General features: G+C 36.6%; 1 protein-coding gene across 1 annotated transcript; it reads left to right on the forward strand.

Moving 5' to 3' along the window:
- The first annotated feature begins 619 nt into the window (after positions 1–619).
- IL21 (interleukin 21) lies at positions 620–5,534 on the forward strand. The gene is made up of 5 exons (XM_009965135.1): positions 620–754; positions 881–916; positions 4,773–4,910; positions 5,336–5,416; positions 5,520–5,534. The coding sequence occupies exons 1-5, from the start codon at positions 620–622 to the stop codon at positions 5,532–5,534; spliced, it is 405 nt and encodes a 134-aa protein (XP_009963437.1).
- Positions 5,535–13,172: the final 7,638 nt, after the last annotated feature.

Genomic DNA, 13,172 nt, shown 5'->3' on the forward strand with positions numbered 1-13,172 from the left:
AAAATGAGCTTTCACTCACAGCTGTTGCAGAAACTAAGCTAAGAATGTAAAAGTGGCAGTTCACAGACACAGGGGGAACTAGCTAACAAATATCCCTTGGAGCCATAAAGTAAGTAGGATAAATACACTTAAGTTCTGGAAAGACGTCCTGTCATATTTCTCCAGCATGGTACAGAAGAGCTTCAGATGGATTGGAGAGATTTGTTGATGTAAGGAACAGGAAAAAAATGCAGAATCTTTGTTTACCTAGATCTGTGGTTTCTAAGTATCTACTTTTTACTACGTTCATTTCTTGACTCAAACTGAAAATGGGAATTCACCCTTTTCTCTTTTTTTCCTGTCCAATGTGCAGATGGGGCATATTTTCGTTCACTCCATCAATCCCTGCCCCCTACGCACAAACTCACATACATGCACCTAGCCAGTGGAAAAGAAAAAAGGGTTACTCATTAATCCATTCTACAAAGCTTTCCAAACTGAAATGGGTGGGTTCTACACCTCCAGGAAGGAGCAATATATAGGTAGGTATGTAGCATACCTGAGCACCGCTCAAACTGAAGTGTTCATCTTGAATAGCACAACTTTGCTCCTGGCACATTTTAAAACAAAGCTCATCAGTATGGAGAGGATGATTCTTTTCTGTATGCTTTTCTTCTGTTCCAGTATGGCACTGACTGCAGCTCCACACAAAATAGCAAAATACAAACAGCTTCTCAAGACAATTAAACGGTTAGAAAACACAGTGAAAGATAAGGTAAGCAAAACGTTTGTTATAATATTGAAATTATTTTCAAGCATTATGTATTGCTCAGAATATATCTTGTGAGGGACATCACTTTCAAATGTTAAACTTTTCTAACTTAGATCTGTTTTATTGTAGGATGTTGAATTGCTGTATACACCAGAAAACCTTGTGGTGAGACTGTTTTAACATTTCTTTCTAATTATATCACTTTGATTTTGTACTGGTTTATTCCATTGATAAATGGCAGATGCTTTCTTCTTCACACCTCTGACCTTGTACTCTTAATGCAAGCTAGACTGAATAAGAAAATACTTTGGTTTCTGTATTTTTAACAGCAGAATTGTTTATATTATGCATTCTTAATCAGTATTTTGCTATCATGTGTGTATTCTAACACACCCACAGATTCAAATCTGTATGCATTCCATTTACTCAAGAACTGGTGCTAAGAGTAAGGATTCGTATGAGATCCAGATAAGCAGCCATGCTCTTGGGAATGCAGGTTTTGGGAGTGGAAGTGCCTCCAGCTGCCACGAGCTCTGGCTGCACTGGGAGCATTGCTGAGCCGAACCAAAAGGGACCCCCCCTTTCCCTTCCACTGAAGCTGAACACCAAGGGTGGCACTGTAAGGCCATATTACATAGCGCTTCCTCCCTAGGTAGTCACACTGGTTTATCTGAGACTATTTGTATGCAAGGGTTGTGCTGTCAATGGGAGGATAAAACTGCATTCTGCAAGTATTCTCTTTGGATTAGAACTAGCTACAATTAGCACAACAGGTCCCTGTGAATCCCTTTTAAAAACAGATATTTACTTATACATTATTTAATGCGTGTTCCAAGGTCAGGAACATCTTAAATATAGTAAATTACACCAGAGTCACAGAAAGTGTGTGCAGACTTGAAAGTGGCAGCATGTAGGATTTACTGTGAAATTAAATGCTAATAATAGTTACAGCATATTTTAAAAGTTTAGAAGGTAAATGCGTCCTGCTTTCTTTTGATAATCCCCAACACGCAACAAAGGTCTAGAGCTAGCCGTGGCTAATCTAATGTTATACTTCTCTTGTTATTAGCTGTCCTAAGTTAACCCATAATTTTGATTTTTGAGCCCTGACAACTATTTCAGAAAGCAAACAGTTTTGATCCGCATACAAAAATCATCATTAATCATAGTTTTTTGAAAAGCGCTCATAGAGTACAGTAATTTACTCAGGACTGTAAACTCTCTTGCTAAACAACGACAAGAAGAAAGGAAAAAAACTCACCTTATTTCACACAGGTTTTGTTAGCTTCCTCCTAGGCTTTACAGTTGGATGCATTTTTTACTTGCCAAAAACATACAGAAGCATTACCAAAACAGATACATTCCTTCTCATTGCTAGAAACTACAGCAGTGCAAAAACCTAATACACCTTAACTAATGGCTTGGGTTTTTTCCTTAACACCCTTTCTAACTTGTGGTGTCAAAGTGAAAAGAAGGAGATGATTAGCTGTCATTTTACTGCAGTGTTTGCCACTGCCTCCGAAACAAAGCAAATACAACTAGTGACTAATCGCTTAATCAGTTTTGTTTTTTTTTCTCTAAAAACATGGTCACCTCAGGAAGGAAGACAACAGTTTATTTGCAGCTTAGGGCTTTACAGCCTGATTCTGGGAGGTCCCAAGTACCTCTGCGGAAAACTAGAGGGGACAGAAAATTCACATATTTAGAAGGTACTAAGCTGATACAGGTTCAAGCTCTGATGAAAACCTCAAACAAATAAATTAGTGTGCTAATAGTGATTGCCACCAGGAACCACACTAACAAACCTTTCATCCTACAGGGTGAAATTTACATTCACTGATTTGCCAGATACTAAGATATGAATTACAGTGTGCCAACGCTGCACTCAGGATGATTAGGTGCAATTACACCCTAATGAAACTGTATTTAATGAAAGTCTTTCATAGAACTGTATTTCAAATATCAAAATACTGTTTCTATGATAACCTGCTTCTGCCAGATTTACATTGGGCCTTGAATATTCATGAAGAAGACTACCTTTTATAACATCAAAAATTCAGTGGTTTATCACTGTTATGTTTTGGCTTCCTTGAGGTTCCTGTGAGTGGACTGAGTGTTAGCCCCAATTCAATCCCACACATTTTCTTTGTACAGGCAATAATGAAATATCTTTTTTTTTTTAAAAAAAAAAAAAGGAGGTAAGAAGTTTAAAAGCTCAGAGGACATCAATTCAAGGGAGAAGGTGCTGAAGCTGAAAAAGTAGTCTTATGGCTGAAGTGATTCAGGACCGGAGGGGAAATAAGATTTATTGCTGGGGATTGACACTGCAGCTGAAGCCAGTGACACAATGCTGATCTACATCAGCTCAGCATCTAACCCCGCTGATCGCTAATTCAGGAAGTGAAGGCTTTTCAGGCTAATCTGTAAAGTTAGTTTGAGTCAGAGTATTGCTGCAAACTGTTCTGATACAAACATTTTACATGTTTGCCTAGCCTCCCGCAGACATTACCACTGGCCTTTGCTTTTTAATGCCCCTTCATCAAAGTGCTTAACCATCACTACATACTAAACCCCACAATCCTTGTGGTCCTCTAACTGTTGGCCTGCATACAGCTAACTGTTAACTCAGCAAAAAAAAAAAAAAAAAAAAAAAAAAAAAAAGCAGCATATATGAGAAATGCTGGTTTCTCAGCTCATCACGGATGAGGCAGAAAATGTTTTCAGTTTCAGCTGGAAAATTGATCTCTTTAAAGACGAGTAGTTTTTTTCCAGTAAGCAAGACTAGTTATGGTAAGAAGCTTGAAACGAACATAAATGTGTGGTTTTTAAGGAAAATAAAATGTTATAGCTAACCAATATAAAATGTTGCTATTAAAATTTGCTATAAGCAACATACATGAAGGTTGCCTTGTCCTTGCCAAAGTGGCAAACTGCAGTGGCATCCAATAAACCAGATGAGATTCAGCTTCAGTAGCAGTTGGTATGCAAAACAGCGATGATGGCTTCAGCACCTTTCTAGTATGTGTAATCAGCAGTTCTAAATGTTTCCTTCTTTGGAAAATAGCAAGTTAGAAATTGGCTTCAGTAAACATTGCTTTTCTTTCTCTGTTGACTGTAGGTTAGTTTTGGTGATACTTTCCATAGCCGTGTGTCTAGCAAAGGAAAACAGCCACTGTGCAGGAAAAGAGATTCTGGGAAGCCTGTCCTTCTCTTAGCTTCAGTAAAATTAACATGCAACTGCATCATGACAGGAAAACAGGTTGCTTTAACTCCAGATAAGCAGCAGCAACAGAAAATTGATATCTTCAGAATAGATGGCTTCTTTTTCATGTTAGATACAGATGGTGCTTACTTTAATCGACAGGTTTAACATGCACCTCAATTTAAAGCAGCACACTAGAACAATTCAAGCCAGGAGCCTGTTTCCTTATCCCGCCTCTCATCCTCAAACCCTCTTTTCCCTTTAGTAACGTAACTAACTTATTTTACCACCTTCATTTCCCATGCTATCAAGTGGGATCATTTCAATAGTATTTGAAAACATGCAGTTCTATATCAATTCTAAGCATAATTATTAAATAGGTAAAACTAAAAATGGCACAAAAATTATGAAGAAAAATGTATATTCCCACATGTAACACTGAGTAAAGTCCGGAGTGATATTAATAATTTTTAAAAAAGAAAATACTCATCCTGTGCTTGTGAAAATTTACTACATGTAACATGATCTACTGTTGAGTAGCATTTTCTTTCAATTGGTGTCACGATTAATATCCAAGGGGACATTTTAGGCAATATTTTATGAGGAAATACCTAAGTAATTATCAAAGAACAGGCAGAGTAAATGTTAAAATCTCTTGCATATGCAAAACTAACTTAAAAAAAAAAAAAAGGAGTGTGGTTGAAACTTCTCAATTAGTATCCTGGATACTTACTTTTGCACATAGGCTACAACCTAACACATACAGGAAAAATTGCTGTAATGTCTGTTTTAAAACTGTTCCTTCTTTTCCTGCCCTAGGATGAATGCCTGTTCACTGCTGTGACCTGCTTCCAAAAGGGCACATTGAAATTACAACCAGAAAACAGTCAAGTGCATTCCACATTCACCCAAAGCATTGAAATCTTGAAAAGATTCACCCTCAGCAACCCTGGAAAGGTAGGATTTCCTTACAATGCTCACAATCGTGATCATTGCTCCTTATTTTCTATAACAGACACCACCTGCAATGGTGTAATTGTATAAAGCAAACTTCTTAGAAAAACTGACCTGCCTTTCATTACTTCGGAAATTAAAAATGCCCAGTTTTCTGTACTTATGGAAGAGGTGTTCACTCTGTTGCATGTAGATGCTTGGCAACCATGCGATGTGCCAGACAAAAGCACAAGGATTACTACAAAAAGTGTGAACAAAAGGTGTAATTACTATATTCTTTCCCTTTCTGAAGTAGACTATGTCTCAGCTTTTCTATTTGTAAAAGGCTTTGATTGCAACCCTCTTGATTTTTCAGTATGAAAGCTTGAAGTATTATTTATGATTTAGATGTGCTGTTTAGAAGTGGCATGATTTTCTTTATCTTCCAGCAATGTGAGTCTTCATGTGAATCTTATGAGAAAAAAACTCCCAAAGAGTTTTTGAAGAGCTTTGCAAAACTAATCCAAAAGGTAATCAAGAGTTGATCCCTCCTGGATGCTTTCGACATTTTGCAAACAATTAGATATCTTTATTTGATACTATTTCTAATAATGCATTGTTTTGTTTTTACAGTTACTCAAGGACTAATAGAGGACACACCGGAGCTGAAGGCTACTGAAAATCTACTATTTAAAGCAGACACTATGTTATTTAAGACAACGTGAAAATGTAAATATTTTCCATTGCTACTGTGCTGTACTTTGTGTGTGTGGTAAGTGAAAGACTCTCCCAAAATTTTAAGGGGTCTTATTTGGATGGCTATTCATAAGAGAGATACTCTTTTGAAAGCGATCTTAGCCTCACCTTACAGTGAAAATTCAATTGTAATTTCACAAAAATAGGTTCTCTTAAGGGATTTAACTATCACCTTCTACTGAAATAGAAATACCTGAGATGGGTACTCCTGTCTTTTTGCTTTGATCTTAAATGAATATCAGAGATGTCCAAAACTTTTTAAAGAAAATGAACCAAATAATTATCAGATGCTTTGAAGCCTCAGAAAGTATCTACATGGACCAATTTCCTTATCTCCAATAATACCACACACACATTTTTATTTCTAAGTTCTTAGACTATATCTTAGCTAATTATGCAAAAATATCCTGCATTTAACTCTATTATAAATACTGGAAAAATATTTACAAATCATACTGTATAGCATATTGAAGTTAATGGCACATTTGCCATGGGTTTCAATAGGGAGAAGAGTAACCTTTATGCTCTAAGTAGAGATACAGGATTCTATGGGCAAAAACACATTTCAGAAGATGGAATTCCACTTAGACACCCTCAACTTAATGTGATAAATACAGCAGAGGCACAACAGGCTGCTATGACCAGCCACTGCAAAAGGTCCAACAACTACAGTAATTGATGCTTATTCAGAGTGAAGCAGCTCAAAGGCATATTGCTCTTTCTCGGGTGACAATATTCTACACATATATTCATGTACCACTAACACTATTCCTTCTCTCTACTCGATTTTAAAGGTTTAAGTTTTAATTACAATTTTTTCTTTAAAAACTGTCAAGTTCTTTGTTATGTGGAAACTTGCCTGTACAGCTTCCGAATGCTGAACATTTCTGTGGAATTATGGCCAGAGATACTATTGAAACTTTCTAAAATAAAAGTGAGTATCATAGCACTTAAAACTAGTTTTTAGCAGCTTAATTACATACCACCATATTCTGCTTGCAATGATTCTGTACCTCTAGACTCTTCCATGTTAGAAAGTAAGTGTTAATTTATCCCCAAACAGATATTAGCCCCACAGGAGGAGGAAACTGATCTTGGAAGACAGTGTAAAGCCTTCTAGTAAAAATTAACCTTTAATCTAATTTTCTCTCTACTTAGTAGAAATGCGGTATAGAGAGGAAACTGGAAAACTACATCTAGTGTTACAATGGAAAATGACAAGCTTAGTTACCTCCAAAAATAATGAGGTAGTATTAAAAATATTTCCATTCCTACTAGCATCAGCCTAAAGAAAAACTTATACAAAAAAACTTTTTTGCCTCCGTATTTTTGCTGTCCTGAAATGTGAATCTCCTCAAAAACATCTCAGAGATGGAAGGAAGATCCTCAGGCCAACAACAAATCAAGTTTCCACAGTGAGCTCTCCTTGTTTCTGGTGATGACCATTTTGATTTAGATTGTCTTATTTTTTTCTATTTCAAAATCTGCTTTTCCTCTGAGTAACGTTCTGTCTCACACCTCAATTTTTCCACATTACTACATGAGAATTAACATTCTAAACATGAACTACCACTCATATGTAAGCAATCAAGCTACTAAGTTTAAATGGTGTTCTGCATCTTTTATACCCATTCCTCTGACCTTGCTACCCATAAAGTCTTAATCACCAATTGGTAAGCAATATGCAAAGCTGCTGCTCCAACTGCAATTGATTTTAAAGTTAAAGAAGTAGAGAAAGTAAAACTTAATCTCAGATTTTGATAAAAACAACTGGGAAAATATTAAAGCAAGTCCTGTTATTGCAGAGTACTTGCTGATGTTTCTACAATGTCACATTTACATTTTTATGGAAGAGTTTAACTGGATGTCTTTATCATAAACTAAGTGCTTTTTTTGGTGAGTCCTAGAAGGCCAACTAGTAAACCAGCACTCTTCATTCACCTCCATTGAATATTTGTATGTGCAGGGTTTTGGGGAAAAAGCTTTATTTTTGTATAAAGAATACAGTATGGGGTTTTTTTATTTGTAAATGTCTTTTCCAGTAATACGCTAAATGCATTCAAATAATTATTCTAAAAGAGACTGTTAAAATTCTTGTTTTGATGAAAAACTCTTGTACAGATGAAATGTGATTAGCCTACCCTAACAAAGAGAACATTGCATATTACATATTTATTAGTAATCATTATCAAGCATTGAGAAGCAGCTTTTGTACCTGGGATGGGTATTTTACAACAAAAAAGCAATTTCCTACCAGAATGTCATAAGCTAACTGTTTACTCCTGCCTACACTGGAACAAGTTCTGGGTTTTGTACACAAGGCAGCATGTAATGCAATAAGTAATGTAGCTATTTCTGTTCAGTGACTACGGATCTGATCATACCAAGCATAGCGCTAAAGGGTTTTTTGTTGTTTTAAACGTAATATACTCGTTTGTTAATTGAGGATATTTCTTGCACCTGCAGAACAACATAATTCAAAACGTTCAGTCATAGGATTAAAAAAAAATAGTGAGAAACTGTAACAACTGTAACAGTGTTAATTGTTCTCAGCTATTGAAGAAAACTGTGTTTATTGGACAACCTGGTCCAGATATGTATGCGGAATATTAATCATAAAATTATTACAGATGATCTTAGTTAATACCACACTTCTGGGCAGTGCCAGCACAATCACTGTGGGCAATTTTGTATACTTCACATACACTTTGACTCACCCAATGCTGAGGCCTTGTGCTAACTCTTCAATTTGTCAGAGTTATAAAAGGTTGAGTGTATTATTCAAGGTGTGTTATTTGAATCCCAAATGAAGAACAGGAAATCAGTGAAGGACAGATCAATCTTCAAGAAGACATCATCTTGTTCTTCAACACCGTTCTCAGGAGAAAAAATGAAGATGCCCCAGGAGGAACTTGTGATCCTAGGAAGGACTAGTTATCACAATTCCAGATGTCTACATGATCTGGACTTATTTTTATTTGTAAGATGAACTCTCTTTGTACTAATTGCACCCTCTGCAGAAACAATGTATGTTTCATTAACTGAATACATACAGTAAGCCATAAAAGCTCATTACCTCCCAGGGAGGTTTTACAATGTATTTATTATTTTGGTTCCAAGTGCTCTTTGCAGACACTTCAAGATGTGTTTTAGCATGGTATATACAATTCTGTATAATATTTACTTCTCCTGAGAAGATTCTTTATTTTTATACCAATTGACTCATCTAATTTAATTATTTATTGCATTTCTGTGAATGGAATGTTCATACTAAGGACTATGTGGTCTGATTTATTTATATGCCTGTGATATTAAATAATTTTAGCTAATACAACTTTCTCTTGTTCTTTTCTTTAAAAACTTCTGACTATTCCTACCCTGACAGTGGCCCATAATACCCCTTAGCGAACTTTACTAGCCTACACTGTCACAGGTTTTCCAGATCAGATCAGGGACATGGTACTTAAAGTTTATCTTCCCCCTGTTCTTATAACTGTTAAGGGGTCATTATTTTTTTATTGTTCCCATCTCATTTGAAAATCTCTTTTAAAAATTGGCTTTCAGGCTTAATAAATTCTTTTTGACAAGCTCACAACAGGTTCAGTCATGTCACCTAGATTTCTTTCGACTGACATGAACAAAAATCAGGTAACTTCATGTATTAGTCTACACGGAATAAAGTAAAACACCTGAAAATGTAACTCCAGAAGTTACAATTATCCAGTCTGGTTTTCACTGTTCTGTCTCCTTATCTTACTTTTCTCTTGGTTTGAAATGTCAATCCTTTTTCGCCTCTCAATTTGATAGCATGTGTTAAAGTTCTCAAAAATTAGTATTTTTAGCTATACTATATAAAGGTAGCTATGGTTTATCTTTTATAAAAATGCCTTTTCCCTAAAATGTAACAAAAATGGACTCTGTTCCAACAAACAGTCACAAAGCTCTAACAAAAACAAAGACTAAACAGTTGAACAGCTATTCCTTCTATCCTCATCTGTTCAGAAAACAGACTCAAATATTATCTCCTTCCACTCTGTTTCTTGTCATCACACATCTGCATTGGTTGGGCCTGATTTTCTTTAAAAAACAAACAAAAAAAACACATTCAAAAATAAATGAAAACAAATAGAAAGTGTCATAAAACACTGAAGATTTGAGGCATAAACTGCTCCTATGCGTAGGACAGAGGACAATGTGCAGGACAAGGCTGCTATGATCTTTCTCCTAGAAGACAGGTAGTGCTGCTCTGCCCAGTAGGGATTTTCCTCTTGAAAAAAGATCCAACAGACTCCCAAGGAGCTGGACGTGCTAGTTGCCTCCTGTTGGCTCCCAAATAGTTCACTGGTGGTGGACACCTGAATCTGCAGCCCAGGTCACCCTGTAGAAGTGTCTTTAATTGAAGGAAAAGGGGGATAGGGTCTAATCCAAGCAATCCCTCCTATGTTTGCTCACAAGAAAGCAGTGCGAGTCAGGTATGGTGGGACTTATCCAGAGTTAACTGTAAGTCAAATCTGAGCCATTTGTCCACTCAATGAAGAGATGCAGACATACCCAGGAACAAGTCATCCCACTCCAAACTATGTATGCATTTAATTTTGCACATATACACTGCTTTTATTTCTTACTTGCATCTTTCAGTATTTCCACCTACAACTACAATCACATTAGAAAGTTCAGGAAAGAAAATATTTGAAGCAGAAATTTCTTTGCTTTTAAAATCAAAGAAAATTGAAAAATAAACACAGATTAAATATGTAAGTATGATTTCAGAAATATTATTAGTGGCTGATCGAACCGTGTCTCTGCTTTGAACAACTGATAGTGTGCAAGTATGCTGACATTGCACTGTGGGAAGCCAACAGACCCAAAAGCCCTGTGGCCAGGCTACTTTGTCCTCCTAAGTACATAGTTCATTTTGTAGACATATTCTCGTAACTCCAATTATAATGCTATAGACCTCATAGAACCTGAAATAGATTGCATGAAAGCTTTAACAGAAGACTTTAGGCTTCTGGTACATTGAGAAGTACTTGCTGGAGCACAGCATACAACACACAACGTGCACTGTACAGATGTGCTGGTGCAACAGAGAACAACAGAGCCTCTCAAACCAAAGACAACTGTGCTAACTGTGCTAGAATAACTCAACTATTTAATTCTGCTGAGATGTCTAGGCAGAATTTCACCCAAATTGACTTAAGATATCTCTGTAGATGTAAAAGAACTCAATTGGAACATCTCAGACATGTTGGTTTGTACTGCATAAAATGCTATGCTCTTCCTCTCAATAAGTTTTTTTTTTTTTACACCCTCTGCATATTGTCCCAACAGCTGTGGGGGCAGGGAACAAAACAAAACTGACCTACAGTGTTCTTTGCTTTGCACTTGTGCTGATGATCCATACTGTAAAAGAAATAAAGGTGAAAGAGAACATTTCCTGGTCAAACACCTTTGTTGAAGCTAACGATCTGAATTGCTGTACTGCCACCTGTTGATAATTGCATAGAAATTAAAAACCATTCCAGATACAAAATCAGTAAGCTGAATCATTCTCATGACAGTATGCTTTCAAATACACTACAGAGATAACAACTAAGTTATTTACCTCCCATTTAGTTTTCCCTTTTCCTGTTTACACAGCTGAAGACTTCCAAATATTCTTTTCCTGTTCAATTGTGTTACTGTTGTAACATCATGAAGTGTATGTTTAGAGAACCCAGAATGAAGGCACTTGAAAAATTACTCAAAAAGTTTCTAGTTTCTAGGCTTCGGAGATGTTAAGAGCCCAAAAGACACGGCCTTATTTGTACAGAATAATTCGTTTATTTCTGATGGAAGCTTTGTTTCTCTGTTCTCATGTCACTTTCCTATTTATGTATCACAGGACTCCATCACTTCAGCAACTTTCTCGCATACTTTTTCTGCCACTCTTGAACAGAATGAAGTATCAGCAAGAACTTACAGAAGATGAAGCGTTTATATGGTAGCTAAAATTTCAGAAGGAATAAGAGAGGATGAAGACTGAAAGTATGGCAATATGGAGTCACTTCAGAAAATTAAAAGTTAGTTTAAAGTTAAGAGAAGACAAATCACCTCAAATAATGAATGATATGCATGGGTCAAAGCATACTACCTATATACAGATGTTCTGAGGCTAAGTTAAGGTCCCTCTATTTTCCTGTGGACAAGAGCATTTTTGCTGGGTTTAATACAGTTTAACTTGAGTACATTGATTTCACATCATTAGCTGGCTTATTTTTCCAAAGAATCACCTTCAAAATAGAATTGGATCAAACCTGGCTCACAGGTCATGCCACTTAGTGTTTATCCTGACATTGGCTTGTAGACCTAAGAAGTAAGGCAGTCTCAATGAAGCTGACAAGGACAGCAGCTACTTGTAGCATCGTCCTTGGGCAGATTATGCTCCCAGGTATAACAAAATACCCGAGACATTAATCTTTAATGAATACCTCCAAAACTTTTTTTTGGAGCAACACTGATTACGCTGTGGTGAAAGAATACAGATGGAGTCCTCAAACCTCATTGCTGGGACCAACCAGCCAACAGATAACAATTTATCTGTACATACTCAACTGAGATTACCCAGAACATCTCTCTATACCATCTGTATATGGACCTTAAGACAATCCTCCTGAATCAGCGACTTGGTAAGGTAATGCAGTGAATACACTCCCTGTTCTTACTGCTGTCATTAGAATGGAATAAGATACCTACTTCTAAAGGTACATAAACACCAAATTTTCACCATACCCTGCCTTTAGGCACCTCATCATCTTTATGTCCAGCAATCTTCCCTGTGATTGCCTGCTCAAATACAGTAGCACAGTGATGTTTTCTGTTCTTAAAATTCCCAACATTTAACTTGCTTTTCTGACTGCTCCTGAGCCATGAATTGACAATTTTATGTAAGTATTAGGTTACCTGAAAATGTCATTCATGTGTGGTTACATACAACTTGGGGCCCACTGTTTTACATGTAAAGTTAGGATTTCCCCTGCACAGACACACAGACATCAATGCCTCTATCAACACTGAATTTCACCATTCTTTTGCTCAGTCAGTCTTGCAAGATTTTTCCAGAACTTCTTATGCTCTGCCCTTGTCCTTACTGCCCTACCACCAGCAACACTTCCCAAGGTAATCTCTATTACAAGAATTGCATTACAATTAGTTCTGTCTTCTGTTTGTTATCTTTCAACCAATTAGTTGCCCATGCAATAACCCTCCTTTTAAGTCTACTGATGCCTAGAGTTATTATCCTTCAGGGAGGGACTCTGTCAGTTTTGGAAATCCACATGACTACAGAAGCCAAATCACCTTTTTCCATTATGACTGTTAATCCTTTAAAAGATTTCCAGTGTACTTTGTAAGGCACGATTTTTCTTTCCAAAAGCCACAGTGACTCTTCTTCAGCAGATTACGTTTACTCAGATACCCACTAATTCATTTTTCCTCTTGTAATGTCTACCAGCTTTCAGTTTCCCGAATGCCCTGTGGAACCTCTTTAAA

This window comes from Tyto alba, unplaced genomic scaffold, assembly GCF_018691265.1.
Source record: "Tyto alba isolate M040663 unplaced genomic scaffold, T.alba_DEE_v4.0 Super-Scaffold_23, whole genome shotgun sequence".
Taxonomy (NCBI): domain Eukaryota; kingdom Metazoa; phylum Chordata; class Aves; order Strigiformes; family Tytonidae; genus Tyto; species Tyto alba.